At 36.4% G+C, this 16,251-nt stretch overlaps 1 protein-coding gene across 2 annotated transcripts in view; it reads right to left on the reverse strand.

Annotated features, from left to right (window-relative positions):
- Nucleotides 1-12,551, reverse strand: part of sfpq (splicing factor proline/glutamine-rich) — a 32,071-nt gene extending 19,520 nt beyond the window's left edge. For both annotated transcript variants that reach the window (XR_010545187.1, XM_065292260.1), the window contains exons 1-9: nt 11,801-12,551; nt 11,125-11,313; nt 10,712-11,013; nt 10,515-10,610; nt 5,648-5,844; nt 5,465-5,549; nt 5,274-5,388; nt 5,141-5,189; nt 4,923-5,029 (exon numbers count right to left, since the gene is read on the reverse strand). Coding sequence is in view for 1 of the 2 variants with exons in the window: in XM_065292260.1 (XP_065148332.1) it covers nt 4,923-5,029; nt 5,141-5,189; nt 5,274-5,388; nt 5,465-5,549; nt 5,648-5,844; nt 10,515-10,610; nt 10,712-11,013; nt 11,125-11,313; nt 11,801-12,394 (1,734 nt within the window). In the remaining variant the exon portion in view is untranslated. The remainder of the gene's footprint in view (nt 1-4,922; nt 5,030-5,140; nt 5,190-5,273; nt 5,389-5,464; nt 5,550-5,647; nt 5,845-10,514; nt 10,611-10,711; nt 11,014-11,124; nt 11,314-11,800) is intronic.
- Nucleotides 12,552-16,251: the final 3,700 nt, after the last annotated feature.

Here is a 16,251-nt window from a genome sequence, read left to right on the forward strand (position 1 = left end):
ACCCTTTTATTACTGTGAAACTATATTTATAATCTTGGTAATTAGCCAAGATGACTAAATGGAATTAAGACTTACGTTAGTCTTATTTTAAAACAAATTGTTTGGTATTTTGCATGCTGACGGGATTAATTACTTTTAAGGCTTACATTCATGTGTGTGAAATACATATTTTATTCAAACATGATATTTTAATACTATACATTTTTAACACTTTATTCTTTAGTTTGCCAATTAGAAACTGGCTCTGCCTTTGAGCAGACAAAGAAATTAAAGTCTTCTATGATCATATCCAAGTCAGATGATAAGTTTTATAAAATATAACAAATCTGAAACATGGGTGTGATACTTTGAGGATGGAAAGTCACAAACAACCCATGTACACCTGGTATTAAGATGTGTTTTGGTCAAAGGAATCACAAGTGGATGAGACATGTTGTTCACACCTGGTGTTTAAACGGTCTCTCTTGCCACTTTCTACCGCTTCGGTCTTGATTACTTAGAGGCTGTTTACACTTGGTATTAAGATGTGTTTTCATCGATCGGATCACAAGTGGACGAGAGAGACACATTACGTTTACACCTTAAATCAGTCTCTTTTGTCCACTTTCGACCGCTTCTGTCCTGAATACTGTGAGGGGGCGGTCTGTGAGACGGTGGGCGAGTCTCTCTGCTCTCATTCAAACGCGAGCGGGAGTAATTATGAGTTTATATGGACGCAAACTAATATTATGTCGGAGTCCGCTGCTTGTTTATCAAGTAAACATGCTGCACAGTGTTTTGTACGTTTATATGTTGGAGCTTTCTCTCAATTTTCAGCGCAATTGATGAAATAGGATCGCGCAACTTTCACGCTTTCAAAACGAAACTACGGAGAACACCCGCAGTAGTTTTATCAATGAAAGGCTAAAAATAACGCTGTTCACCGTATGTTCACGCCAGAAGTCAAAAAAGATGTAAAACTTGTGTTTAATACCTCAGAGTAGATAAGTGGGCGGAGAGAAGGCGGTCGCGTGTGGCTGTTCGAACACATTCAACCACATTTGCGTTCCACAACTCCAAAGCGATCCGATCGAAAGTGGTTTCGACTACCTCTGGATGTAGTTGAAAGTGGTCGAAAGTGGACGCGTTCAAAACGTTTTGAACACCGTTTACACCTGGCATTAACGTCGTCCACTTGTGATCCGATTGACGAAAAACGCATGTTTATGCCAAGTGTAAACAGCCTCTTAGAGGGGATGGTCTATGGGCGAGTTGTTATAACAGGAGCAGGAAAAATAATGCACACTAATATAATGTGAGAGAACCACTGTGTGTGTTATTATATTAATATGGTCAACAACATTTTGTACATGTATGAGCTTTCTCTGATATTTCAGAGCGATTGATAAAATAAGCTTGCACAACTTTTCTACACTCGCAAAATGAACACATTTGACCACTTGAACACATTCGACCACTTTCTACAACACAAAAGCAATTTGGTTGAATGCGTTTTCAGTATTCTCTGAATGTGGTCGAAAGTGGATGAGATCAAAATGTTTTAGACTTGTTAACACCTGTATTTAGCATCGACCATTTGCGTTTTGGTAGGTCAAATTGCACCTTAATACCAGGTGTAAACTGTCCAAAAATGACAACGGAGTTTGACTGAAGAACTGTTGCGACTACTGTTAACTAATATAGTGTTTTATATAAGAATTACTATTAGAGATGCACCAAAATTTTTGCCACAGAAACCTCCGTTTATTTAAAAATGTTTACTTTCATGCTACAAAGGAGACTACTTGACCAGATCAAATAATAGAAGCATCGTGAAGAAGCAGGGCTCACATAAAAAGTTAGCACCAGGATTTGTAATTTACATGAAGTGATAAAATCTTAGGATTATAAATAACAGCCAAAGTGCCGATGAATATTGTGGTCAAAATAAAAGCACAGTTTCATTTGTTTTCCAGTTGTGCAAGAAACAGATGCAGTTTAAACGGTACCCTGAATATAAATGCATTTATGGTTTAAGAGATTAACGCTGGAATTTGCTATATGAATGTGAAAATAAGATTATAACAAATGGCATAGTTTAATAAACTTTCACTCAGAGGCCGCTCTTTTTTATAAACACACAACTGCAAATGGCTCCTATTAAAAAACATTCCATCAATACTACAACGCGGTAAAACTAAAATGATGTGAAACTGAAGATGAGAGTTTTAAAATGCACAAAGTAGATGGCAGTATGTTTTCTTGACATCTGAATGCCATTAAAAATACAACGTTTCCTGTTCAGACTTTCAATGTGAACCGGAGAGCGACATAAATTATGAACAATACAGAAAACATGATGATGATCAAAATAAAGATGATCTGCGAGACAAGAAGGTTCTTATATGAAAAACTATAGCAGATGCCACCATATTTAATATAGTAAACAGATGTAATATTTGGCGACAACCATTACGTCATCGACCCAGCATGCACCACCTGTGAAACATAATGGCGGCCTCCATAGGTTATAATGATGATTGCATGTTGGAGTTTTGAAGTAAAAAACATTTTCTATCAAGTATTTCAGCAGAAGGCAAAAACAGATGTATTTATAGACATGGTACCCTTTAAAGCAAAACATATTTGCATCCACAACTGTCCTAGCAGCAAAAAACCTTCAGAAAACTTGCAACAAATTACAAAAATGTATGTTATAATTTAATTAAAATGAGTTTAAATGTAAAAGTTTTTTTAGGCTTATTTAATTGTGCACTTTGTTAGTTGTCTAGATATTCTAGATAAATCTAGATATTTTGGTTTTGGGCAAGAATTTTACTGTCAGTGCATCACTAATTGCTGTAACATTTCCTAACATTTTTCTGCTACAGACACTTGATGCACATCTAAATCTTTTAGGTCAATATGGACTGCATTTGCCAAACCTGAAAAAAGGCCGAACCCCACAACACCCAAGCAGACAACAGTTGGTTGCCTTTTTGAAAAGCTTTGATTTAAAAAAAAAAAGAATTGTGTGACGTGTGTAGCACAGCCATTATTGTTAATGAGGTCAATTCTGATGTGGACTAAGTTATCATCACTTTTAACATTAACTGAACATACTTTTTTTACTTTGTTTCAGTAAAAATAAATCAAATTTAATTGGCTAAAAATTAATAAATCTAGATAAAACACTTAAATAATATTTTGTAAGATTTTTTTTTTATTTACTGAAGTAGTTCAAATCCTGTTATAATCCACAACCGGGATAAGATTCAAATTCGGCTATGTGTCCACCAAAGCATTTTTCCTGAGGCCAGCATACTTAGTTTTTTTTACAATGGACGTGGTTTTATTGTTTTTTTTATGCTCAACACTGAGCCCTTTGCATTTTTTCCCAGTCACCACGAGTTGAAAAGTTTTAATCTTTGGACAGTTGAGTAAAAAATTACTGATCACAGCATTTTAGCCAATCACTGTTCAGGAAGAGTGACACAAATACCACACTAACCAACCCGCAAATACTACTTGCACAAGCGTATGACTGTGTGGACAATGACTGGTAAACAAAAGTTAATATTTCTATATCAAAGTACACACTCTAACCTTAACCAAATATCAATATTTGTTGATAAAACAAATGGTCTGAAAATTAACATGGCTGGCATTTTCACAAAAGTAAAATGCTTTGGTAAACGCAATAGCTTTTAGACACTAAAATACATCAAAACAACTTTTTAAACAGATACAGATGATTAAATTTAGATGTAGCTTGATGAAGAGCTAAACATATATTGTACATACTGTCCCTAATTACAATGCCTGTGATTCTGGCACGAGTAGTCCACCTAACAATGACACACATAAAAGTTTAACAAAAAATAAAAAAGCATAAAAAAAGCAATTGCTTATGCTGCTGTTATGAGAACTTCAATGCACCCTACAGCTTTCCAAGAATACGCTAAGTTGTGGTAATAATCAGAGTCTCTGTGTAGTTGCATCAAAGAAACAATGCAGTACATATTTAAAGACAAACGTTTTAAAACTAAGGAAATCACTTGAAAGTAGAAATTCAGGTAAGTATACCACAACAGACATACAGTGTCTCTGTGGAGTGCCATGCAGTTTGCAACAGCGACAGTCCAAGGAAGAAACTGCCAACATTTCCTCACAGCGAACAGGGTCAAGCCCAACTCCATTTTTGCCAACCATAATTACTTCAATTTAAATATGGGTGCCAGCCAACATCAGCTCCTCAAAAGTTCAGCCATGTAACACTTACAGTATTGTAACTTTATTGAAAATTTTGTGAACAAGCTGCTTTGAAGTCCATCTGCACTAAAAGCCTCTTTTCTACGAACTACAAAAAAGTAACTGAAAAGAAAAGTGATCCACACATAGAAACAGCACTTTCACATGGGCACTGCTGCAGCTAATATGACTGGAGGGGGTTGTAAAAGTGCAATGACAAAAGTGGTTTACTACAAAAACAAGCACCGTATTTCAACGTATTGTTCCACCACATATTAAAAATCACACAGACTTTGTCTTTATAAAGATGCCATATTGAGAATTCCAAATGCAAACATTGCATAAATGTGCCCATCTCAATTAAGACAGGACTTACAAAAAACTGCTGTAAGCAAACAGTTGCACATTTCCTAGGCTTTAGTACAGATAGACTTGCAAAGCAACCAGAGAAGAAGTGGTAAGGGAGGCTGAGCTTGAGTGCTGACTTTATAGGTGCTAATAGTTGGTGGCAAAATCATTATTTCATAGGTGATCAACATAAGGTCCACAGACAAGCTTCCAAATACAACCTAACTTTTAAAACATCAACCTTAATTCGATGCAACAAATGGCCGCAGTTCTTATGAACCACAAGAGTCACACAAAACACACACACACCATCCACTCGCTCTTTCATCTCAGAAATACATTACCATTTCGCTGGACGCCATGCCCCCTGGTGATGTTCCCGCCAATCCTTGTGCTTCAAAATTCATTCCTGACAACTGGAACTTCTGGCTAGCTGATCCAAATGGCATATCTTCATATTTTAAAGAGAACAGAGGATAACATTATTTCTCAATACTAATCCAGAGGTAACAACTTAATCACTCTCAATTTTCTGAGATAGAAGATCTAATATGCATTGTACCTGCCAAACCCATGCCTCCACCGGAATTCATTCTCATCTCCCTGTCTCTCTGTAGAAATCCAAAAAAGCAAGTTAAGTTTTGTTTTAAATGTTTTATCAAGGTGTAATTTTAATATCGGTTTGCATTACTTACGTTGTCCATATAACCGCCCATTCTGTAAGATTCCTCACGTTTACGCCTCATCTGTTCCTCGAGCTCCCTCTGTCGCAACATCTCTTCCTCTCTCCTGCGGCGTTCCTCCTCTTGTCTTTGGACAAGAACATTCAGACAGTCAAAATATGAATTAAGAAAAGAGAACTACCATCAAAACTCGACAAACATACCTGAGCTGCATCTCTTTACGCTTCTGCATCTCTTGACTGTGCATCTCTTCCATGCGTCGGAGCTCTTCTTGACGTCTAAGAAGGTCTATTGAAAAACAAGATTACATTAATACAGGTTTTTTGTTACAATGATAAACCCGAGAGCAAAAACTTGTGTTGATTCAATTGTAGGATTATACTTGCCCTGTCTGAGCATGTTCGCCTGATGCTCGTGATAGGCATCTTCCATCTCTGCTTCCAGCTTCTCACGCGCTTCACGAATGTTTTTCTCCACCTGCTGCCTTTGTTGTTTCTCCATCTCATCGAGAGACTTCCAGCGCTGAGAGTATTCGAACTCAAAGGTGCCAGGGCGGGCAAACCGTGGAGGGTTTTCCCGTTCCCTAAAGGAGAAACATTCTCATTAAGATTTACACCTTCATGACAAACTGTACATCTAAGGCCCCGTTTACACTAGAGCATTTGTTTTAAAACGAAAATGATTCATGTCTATACTGCAATTTCAAAAAAAAAAAGATCTCCATTCTTTACATTATACATGACCATAAATGCATAAAACCTGACCACTCATTCATACTGGGCAGTGATGCGCGGGTTGATCTGAAATGAGCGGGTGCCTGCGGTCACCCTCGGTTACGAGTCATCCAAAAATATTTATACATTTAAACAATTACTACTTTAAAAAAAATAAATGCGGGCCAGGGAGTGGGTCGGGTACACTTATTTTTTTTGTGGTCCAAGTTGCAGGCGGCTTAGTTGAAAACGGTCGCTGATATCACTGATACTGGGTATTAAGCCGCCTTTCCACTGCACACGACATACGGAAACGACAGTCGGAGTTCTCCCCCTAGTGGCTGTCGTAATGAAGTTTCAGTTAATCATATATGGGAGGGAAGATCATTCCAGCGCAAGAGGCTTCATTCTAATATATTTACCATGGTGGAATAAATAGCATTAGGGATGTTAATAAATAATTGACAAAACTTGGCAATGGTTGAAAAAGCAAGGTCATGCACGTGACCTGCACAACACACATACAGCAGGGAAAACAAAAATGGAAGTAAGCGCACAGGAGTTAAACTAGCCATGATCATAACGATGCTTGATGCCAAGCACACACCTGGGCTTTTTAACATCATGCGAGGCGAGACTGGCTGCCAGCGCAATGAAATTGCATCCGCAGTGGATCTAATAGGGTCCGATACAGAAAATGCAAATACGATTAGCCTACTGAAAACAAAGACCCTATTCAGGGAAGCCTGCAAGCTTAGCATAAAAACAAGGGATGCTCCTGAAGCCTTTTTCACTGCACACGACAAACGTTAAGCCGGAAGTCATTCATTTCCTTTGGAGATTCTCAAAGGGGCTGTGTGAGGTTTTTCGGATCTGTTTTGACCATTGGATACATAAAAAAATTTGAACTTGTGCGACTAAACCGCATGCGATATGCCGGAAGTGATGCATTTCATTGTATTCCAATCACAAACTGTGTGTGAGGTGAAAATGATTAATCCTGTTTAACTATTAGTAACAATTGATTCCTAAATTAGATTACTGATAAGTATTATTATTCATTTAATTTGTGTATGTTATCATTTTAATCTTGTCTTCATATGTTCTTTCCAAAAACTATTGGCAATTGGTCATATATGCATAGCTGTTTATTTTTTCATTAATTTGCATCCATTTATTTATTCAACCATGGTAAACATAAGAATGAAGCCTCTTGTGTTGGAATGAGCTTCTCTCCCATATACGGTTAAACTGAAACTTCATTACGACAGCCACTAGGGGGCGAACTCCGACTGTCGTTTCCGTATGTCAGTTGCCTAGAGCAATGCCCGCCCATTGGCCATTTTTTTGTCGGGGGGCATGAGTGCAGCTAATCAGTGCAGGAGGCTGTAGACACTGCGGAAAGAACTTGCTAACTGGACCTGCTTTGCAATGATTTTGATTTGCAATCGAGCTGGACACTGCAATACAAGATTTTATCATGCGTTTCGGGCAGTTGAGAGGGCTGGCATTTGCACGTCATAAGACATGCCATTTCAAAAACACAAGACATTTTATAAAACGGTTAGTTTCAAACCTTGATTCTGATTGGTCAATAGCTGTGGTTTATTCATGTTAACACACAGATATGACCGCTTCCCCCAACGGTTCTATTCATCACTGCGCCCTTAGCAACACCCTTAGCAACCACACATATCAGTTTGTTGTTTTTATTTGAGCTTTCACTAATATTACACATTTGAACGTGGTTGTTCACGGTCAGGGACTACGTGTTTTTAGCAGAAGGAATCATTTTATTGATTTAACTTCATGTAAGTTAAACTAATACTTTTTTACTTAAATATTGTGTGGTAACTTTTATAAAAGCAAGTTAGTAGAGGTTAAAGGGAATAAGTAACACCTGAAGGGGTTGCTCCGCTTCCTGCAACGACCTTCACTTGTTACTTATTTACGATATAGCACAGCCTCTCTTACCATATAGAAGCAATAACTTAATCAAAAAACATTAAATTATACAATGTAGTGCTGTTGGTTAGTAGCCTTATTTTTTTTTAGGTTTAATTACACAGAATTTATAATAAATATATTTATATTATAAGATTGAGAACTACTGGTTTACACAGTTTACATTAAAGAGCCATGGTTTATTTGCCAAGCTAGGCAATATCGCATTTCGCAGAACAAATCACCTGCTATAATGAATGTGATATTGCCTACGGGCTGGCTGTGTAATAAATGCCGCTCCATCTAAAAGCAGGTGATGGCAATTTACTACTAATCATGGAACTGGCTTTACTGATGAGATGTGCATGATAATTGCATGCAATGTAGTGTGCATCCCTAGCCCAGAGTTTTCAAACTAAAACATGGTCTACAGCGTTTACAAGGGTCGAAAACTCCTGAGTAGTGTGTATGACAGACATAACCTGGCAAAAGTAATGTGTCTTAAAACAAAAAGAATCCAAGAATGTAAGAGAAGTTAACATCTGCTACAGCTGCCAAAACACCACCCCCAAACCAACTGACTATCACACCATCTGTCCATCTCAATTTACATGATAAACACACTACAAACCTTTGAAAACATCACAATTAAGTTTATATTGATCAATGTCTATTGACAGGGTTCCTACAGGTTTCTTCAAGTTAAATTCAAGTCTTTTTAAGACCATTTATATAAAAAATTAATACCCATTTCACGTCCCTACCAGCAAAGAAAAACTAAAATCCTTGAACTTGTGTTCATTTATTTTTCCGATGTGAAATGGGTAAAAAGATGATAAGCCAAGCAGGTGTGAAAAAAAAAATTTCAGTAGGCCACAAGAAAGTTTGCCAAACAACGTTAAGTTGTTAAGGAATTTCTGAGATTTTCTTTGATTTTTCCCGCTTCTACTTTGCCTGTTGCTGTGTTGTGTTGCAGTCTATGGTTGTGGTGATCTTCATTTACTGAAGGCATCACGTGTTCGCAGTATTTTGTACTGTGACCCGGGACTGTGTTGCGTTCTCAATTATTGGATCCGCCACTCTTTATTTATACTACTTTATTAAACAAACAGAGATGCAAACACATGTATGTTCAAAAAAGAGAAAGGTAATCTAAGCCCTTGCACCCAGGCAAATATCCAGATACTTAGGCTACATTGCCACCGACCCCTGCCATCCCTACCAAACTAGGTATATAGAGTAAAATGAAATTCGAAAATCAAAAGATGCCGACATTAATTTGGAATATTCAACTTCATTTTTTTATGTTAAACCAAAACTCTTATTGAACTATCTAGCACTTCTTCTTGCTTTACTCCTTCTTCCTCTTCTTCCTGGCCACCTCCTGCAACGTAACCAGGGCCTTCCATCTGGCTGCATTCATTTATATTAATTTCACATAATATTTAATAAACCCAATCATAAATGAACAAAGCTGACAATGTTTGTCAAAGCATCACAAAACACTTTACTGTTTTTACACTGACATATCAAGCAATACTTGTGTAGATGACCCCTTTTATCAAACTCTTTTGAATACAATAATATGTATAGTATATTAATGATAGAAAGTGCAGGTCTAGAGATTATAAATGTAATTGGTGTGTTATGGTTTATGTAGTTTTCTTTCCTTTTTTAGATAGAGCAGAAGCAGTAAAAGTGCCTCTTTTAATTCCTCTCTTGCAGATTAAAAGAGCTTTATCCACTTATTATTTTAGATTCAAAAGTCTACTTGCTGTCCCAGTGTTTGGTGACTTTATATTAGAGCTTTGCGTTTTTTATATCTAGAGTCAGCTTGAGCTTTGCTCGTGCAATGGGCTTGACATTTACATTTCTTTTTTGCTACTATCTCTGTGATCTTTGAGCAAACTTTTTAGATATAAAAAGATGGTTCATTAATAATAATATTATTAAACAAAGGGACGGAAAAAGAAACTGCAGAGCGTGTTCGTGACTTTCAAACCAAGCCAGTTGTTATCGCAATAGAAACGGAGGCACGCAGCTTGAAACTGCACGTGAACTTTAGCGCTGACTGACTCTGATCACGGCCGTTTTCCGATCGCCTCGGGTTTTACACATAATGTTAATCGGACCCGGTCCTCCGTGAAAACCTCTATGCATACAACTCTGCTAAAGTTCAGAAACATGTGACGCTGAACTCGCTTCATGTCGCACCCAATTCATCGAGAAACAGCAGACTCATCGGGAGAGACACGATGTGCTCGCAACCAAAATGCCATTAATAATGAAAAGCCGCAGGCGCCGAAAAGCGATGTGTTTGCATCCCTGATTTAATCAAAATGTGGTTGACAAAGAAACTTTTAAGGAAAAATACAATATGGAGAAGTTACATACAGCACAATTTTTAAGACCAAGACATCAAAATTTAAGACTTTTTTAAGTCTTTTAAGGTATTATTTCCAAATTCATAAATTCAATGCTTTTAAGGCTTTTTAAGACCCCGCGGGAACCCTGATTGAGAATTAAATATTGATGCTTTATTTTACAAGAGACTAAGATTAACAACCGATAAAAAAAGTAATAATTTAGAACTTACTTTTGATAAGTGGGGTTCTTCTGGGCAAGCTTCTCTGGCAAACCATCCTCATCATCATACTGCTCTAACAATTCAACAACCACTGGTCGAGGTGACCTAACAAAAAACAAATAATAGCAAGAAAACATTTATCAAATGTATCTTGCGAAACCAAATTGCTCATTTGTCACATTACATAATAAAGACCGTCAACGTACGTTGTAAGAAGGAACACTCCATCATTACACCGATCAATGGCCTTCCGAGCTGCAGGTTTGGAAGAGAATTCCACAATTCCTTTGCCTGTGGAACGTCCACGATCATCTACAATAACTATGGCTCTTTCCACAACTCCAAATTGAGAGAAGGCCTCTTCTAAGAGCTCATTTGAGACAAAGGGAGACAAATTGCGCACAGACAGTGCAGCAGAGTGAGTGGCAAAACGAACTCTGAGTGGTCTGCCTTTCATCGGAGTATCATCCAGTTCAGCTTTCGCAATCTCAGCAATGGCACGGGATTCCTATAAACAAAAAGATTGAATAAGTCTTCACGTAATTTACATTAAGATGTGAGCATTTACATGAACCAGTTACGAAGAAGTTTGAGAGGAAAACACAAAAAAAAATCTTACCAGCCTGATGAAGCCAAAACCTTTGCTTTGACTGATGTAGATTTCACTGGGTTCCCCAAACTTTGCAAACATTTTCCTGAAATCTGTTTCAGTGATGTCGTTGGGCAGGTTACCAATAAACAATCGGCAACGTTGAGTATAGGTTTTCTCCCCAGGCTTGCGCAGTAGAGACAGTGTTGCCTTTAGCTCCTAAAATAAGAGCAGTTGACAAATTAATATAAATTTTCAGGTCATAACATTAAACGAATAATCTTTCACAAAATTATTACCCAGTCAGTCATTGCTTTACAAACTTTCGATTAAAAAAAATGCCAAAGAATGGGGATCAATTGAGTCGACGTCTCGCTTATTCCAAAAACAACCTTGCTTCAGATGCAAAGGTTTGCGCAAAATAAACATAACGCTACTTTGACTAACAAGGCCCACTAAACAATTAAAATAACGTTACCAGTAAAAATAATACAGATACACGTTTAAAGTTCACTAATCTTATAATTTATCTCATATTCACACGGGAAAAAGACAGCATCAAAACACCAACATGGGTTCATCTATTGTTCCAAGTGTCTACAAAATGGCGGATGTGCCTCAGCAACGCCACGCTACCGAGCAATGTTCATTTTAATTACAATATTTGGTAACTTTTCTCATCTTAAATTACCGTAGTTTATTTTACCTGAGATTGAGGGACGTCATCGTTAATTTTTGGATTTTGTTTCGTCTGCTCTGGCTCTTTTAAAGGAGTAGGTGGTTTCTGGCCATTCCCCATTCCAGCTTTAGGTTGATTAACGTTAAGTTTCGGTTGATTAACGTTAAGTTTCGGTTGATTAACGTTAAGTTTTGGTTGATTAACGTTAACTTTTGGTTGGTTCTGTGGAGAACCGATGTCTGGGTTCTTGACGTTGGCGTTATTTTGGGGCGGCGGAGACTGGACCTTCGGTGTAACGTTAGCGGTGCTTGCAGCCTGCGGCGTCGACGGGCCTTTGTTGTTAACGTTACTCTGTTGGGCCGTGCCTTGAACTTGGGCCGGTGGTGACTGAATCGCAGGCTTATTCTGTGCGGGTTCCTGTGGCTTCTGCGGCGTAGAGGCTTGATTTGGTTGATATCCCGTGTTTGGTCTGTTCCCACCACCCATATGGCCCCCACGGTTTTGGAAAGGCTGCTGGTTTTGATTCCTAAAGAATGGGTTTCCCATCCCACCGCGCATCCCGAATCCTCCGCGGCCTCGTTGCTGGAATCCTCCGCGGTTACGGGACCGATCACGAGACATGATCACGAAGTAGCTTACTGGAAAAATATTGAAGAATTTACGAAAGCGATAGATACTATTAAAAACGCGATGTGGTCAAGAATTGCCGTTAAATTCCGTCGAAGAGTGTTTCACCTTCACCCTCACGATCGGATTTGTAAAATGGCCGTTCGGTAGTGGGACGGATGATAGAAATGGGAAGGCGAATGAGCTCACGAGACTCCGCCCCAAACAAAATCTTTACAGTTCGAAAGAATTGTGGCGCGCTCTAGTGGCGCGTGACAGTTTAACAACACTGAGTGACGTGACTACTAAAAAATAATGTGCGTTTTACTTATTCAGTAGTATTTTATAAAAAAAGTAATCATGGTTTTATTATATTGTAGAAAAGGGAAGTAACAATGTTTTTGGTGGATTCATTACCATTTGCTTTACCATAGTTTTACTACAAATATGAGGTTAAACTACGTTCCCTTACGAAAGGAAAATATATTTACCAATATATTACTTGAAATATATTGTAATATATTGCAATATATTATTTTACTTTCCATTTTCCAATATATTATATATTGGCAATACATGGAATAATATATTGATGGTACATATATTCTATATATGTGTAATATATTGCAGTATATTGCAAAATATACAAATTATTGCCGCTTTCAATATGTTGTACATTAAATATAATATATGTGTTTATATATTTAAAAATATATGCAATATTATATCTATAAATATCCGCAGTATTGTATTTTGATTTATATGCGGAAATGTATTAACAATATATATATACAGATATAGTGTCACATGTATGTTTACTATATGGTTGAATATATTTCAAATATATGTAAAATTATATGGAAAATGCATGAAATATATGTAGATATGTGTTCGATATATTGTGGAATACATTTTAAATATATTTAAAATTAGATGGGAAATATGTGAAATATATGTGCATATATGGGAACATGTATAAACAATATATGTACAGATATAGTGTCGCATGTATGTTTACTATATGGTAGAATATATTTCAAATATATGTATAAGTATATGGAAATATACGTAGATATGTGGTCGATATATTGTGGAATACATTTTAAATATATGTAAAATTAGATTGAAAATATGTACATATTTATTGTAAATGTATGCACAATATGTGTACATATATGAGAACATGCACATACAATGTATGAACATATATGGGGATATATACAGTATATGTACATGAAACATATAAAATATATAAATACTTAAATATGCAAGTTGCAATATACAAACATTTACACCACATATTAACACAGATTGATGGGTAATCTTTCAAAAGCCACCTTAATTTTCTTTTAATCAGGCACAGATACTAAACCCAATTAGAGGTACAGAGCTACACAGGCCTATTAAAACCACAAGAGGTTTTGCATATGGTCAGTCAAAGGAAATGTGGTTGGCTTTACATTACATTACATAAATGTGTTGCATTGCATTTACATAAATTCCATTTTAAAAGAGTGCCATTAAACAAAAAATATACAAAATATAAATTAAAGCAACTCAAATTACTACTGTCCATTTCAAAATTTCAGCAGTGCCGTTATACAATATAAAGACAATATCTATAAACAAAATGCACAGACAATAATGAATAAATAAATAATTAACAAACTTTCAAGACATTTTGGGAACCGTGGAAAAGCAAATAAATAAATTGCCAAAAGAACAGTTCGTTATGTTAGGAGTCCATCTTGGTTCTTCACTGATTTAAACAACTTATATAACCATGCTTTTGCTGGTGTCTTAGCTCGCAGATTCTACTGTTGATGGATTTTCTGACATCAGCTTCCTTGGCCGTAGGAAACTGTTTTAAGACAGCATCTGTGAAGCAGAACGACAAGGATTACCCTACTGAAAAATTCAGCTAAGACCAACAAAAACTGCTGAGCTGGTTTTAGCTGGTCTCCCAGCTTGGTTTTAGCTGGTATTGCTAGCAAGCTGGTCTAGCTGTGACCCACCAGCTTGACCAGCTTTGCCAGGCTGGAAGGACCAGCTTAGACCAGCTACTGCCACCTTAAACCAGCTAAAACCAGCTACCAGCTTATGCTGGTCTTCGCTGGATTTTTCAGTACTCTCCCCCTCCTCCTTCAGCCCCTCTTGTTCACAAAAATCTCTCCTAGCAGAGATGCAATAAAAACTGGAAAGCACCAGCTCTGAAAACTATGTACCTTGTAAAGCTTGAAGTTTCCTTGGGTAGCCTGCTGACATCAGCCTCCTCCTTCTTCTTCTTGAGTTTTACTGGCAGTTGGCAAACAACTTTTAGGTGCATTACAGCCACCTACTGATTAGGAGTGTGGGTCAGGATCATAGGTCAGGACCTTTCTACAGTATCACCCTCCTTGTTGCTGGTGTCTGTTATGCATACTGTCCTCTCTTCTCACCTGAATCTCATCTTCCTACTCGAGCAATGCGAGCTACGTGCTCTGAAGCATATATATATATATATATATATATATATATATATATATATATATATATATATATATATATATATATATATATATATATATGATCTTGTTTGAAATATATTTTCTTTTATATTGCAATATATTAAAGCATATAAAGACAAACTTTTACATGTAAAAATATAGTGCCCTTTTTGGTCTTGATTGCAATATATTTTGTATCATATATGTATGGTCTATGCATATATTTCAATATATTGGAAAATATGAATATTAAATCCCATATATGGGAATATGTTGCCTAATATATTACATGATATTTTCCAATATACTGCAATATATTTTTGTTTCGTAAGGGTTACCTGTAGTGAGAACTAATACGTTTGTGGTTATTCAAAAGCAGTTGCAAAAACGGCATCAATTAATTCACTAGTGACAAAATGTTCATAAATTTGATCTTTTGCCTGTGATCTTGAGCTTTATACAATTTCTTTTCATTTTTTTTTCTTGCGAATAAATGTGGAATGTTTTTAATAACTAAATAACAAGTTTTGTACTAATCTAGTGGTACATTTGAATAGATATTAACATTACATTTTTCTTTACACTAGAGGTCACCACAGGTCCATAAAAATTATTCTACATTGTTGGATTTTTAACACTCAAGGTAAACTTTTCATTTCATCATTTACTTTTTTTTACTAAAATAAAATTCTTAAGCATAGTACAGAAATAATATATCATACATGAACCAGGGATGATCATCCATATTTTTTTTTACTAAACAGCATTTCTCATTTGTGCACTCTAGAAGTGGTGCTAAACAGCACCAAAAGTGGTTAACTGGCTCAAAACATAGGGAACCTACAGCAGGCATTAATGTATTTATGAATTAACGTGATATGGATTCATGTTGAAAGAAAGATTTTATGAAATCTAAACTTAAGCCAAATTAACATTTTATTATGTTTTCATAATAAAATTGAATTTTCCATGAGATACTAGAAGACACTTTTAAAATAAAGGCAACGTTTATTGTAATTCTTGCCTTTTAAAATGGAAAGCGTGCGATTGGTTGTTACTAATGAGTTATGCCATGAAACATTTGATTGCATCTGAGAAAATCAAACAAATATGATTACCGTCATTAGTAACTGATACTGGAATAAATATATGTTAAACACATACACAAATTAATCTGTTTTGAACACTTGTTTGTGCTCAGTGCGCTCATGAGCTTTCTACTAGTAACTCCGACATGATGTGAACACAATTGTTGTGCTTCAGAGCAAAACCACTTCATTTTCAACCAAGGTTTTAACTCATTTAAAATCACAGCACTGTCTATTAATTGCATTTTGATTTTCATTCATTATGATAGTGTGGTAAGCAAAACAACAACAACAACAA

This window comes from Paramisgurnus dabryanus, chromosome 19 (assembly GCF_030506205.2).
Source record: "Paramisgurnus dabryanus chromosome 19, PD_genome_1.1, whole genome shotgun sequence".
In the NCBI taxonomy this organism is placed as follows: Eukaryota; Metazoa; Chordata; class Actinopteri; order Cypriniformes; family Cobitidae; genus Paramisgurnus; species Paramisgurnus dabryanus.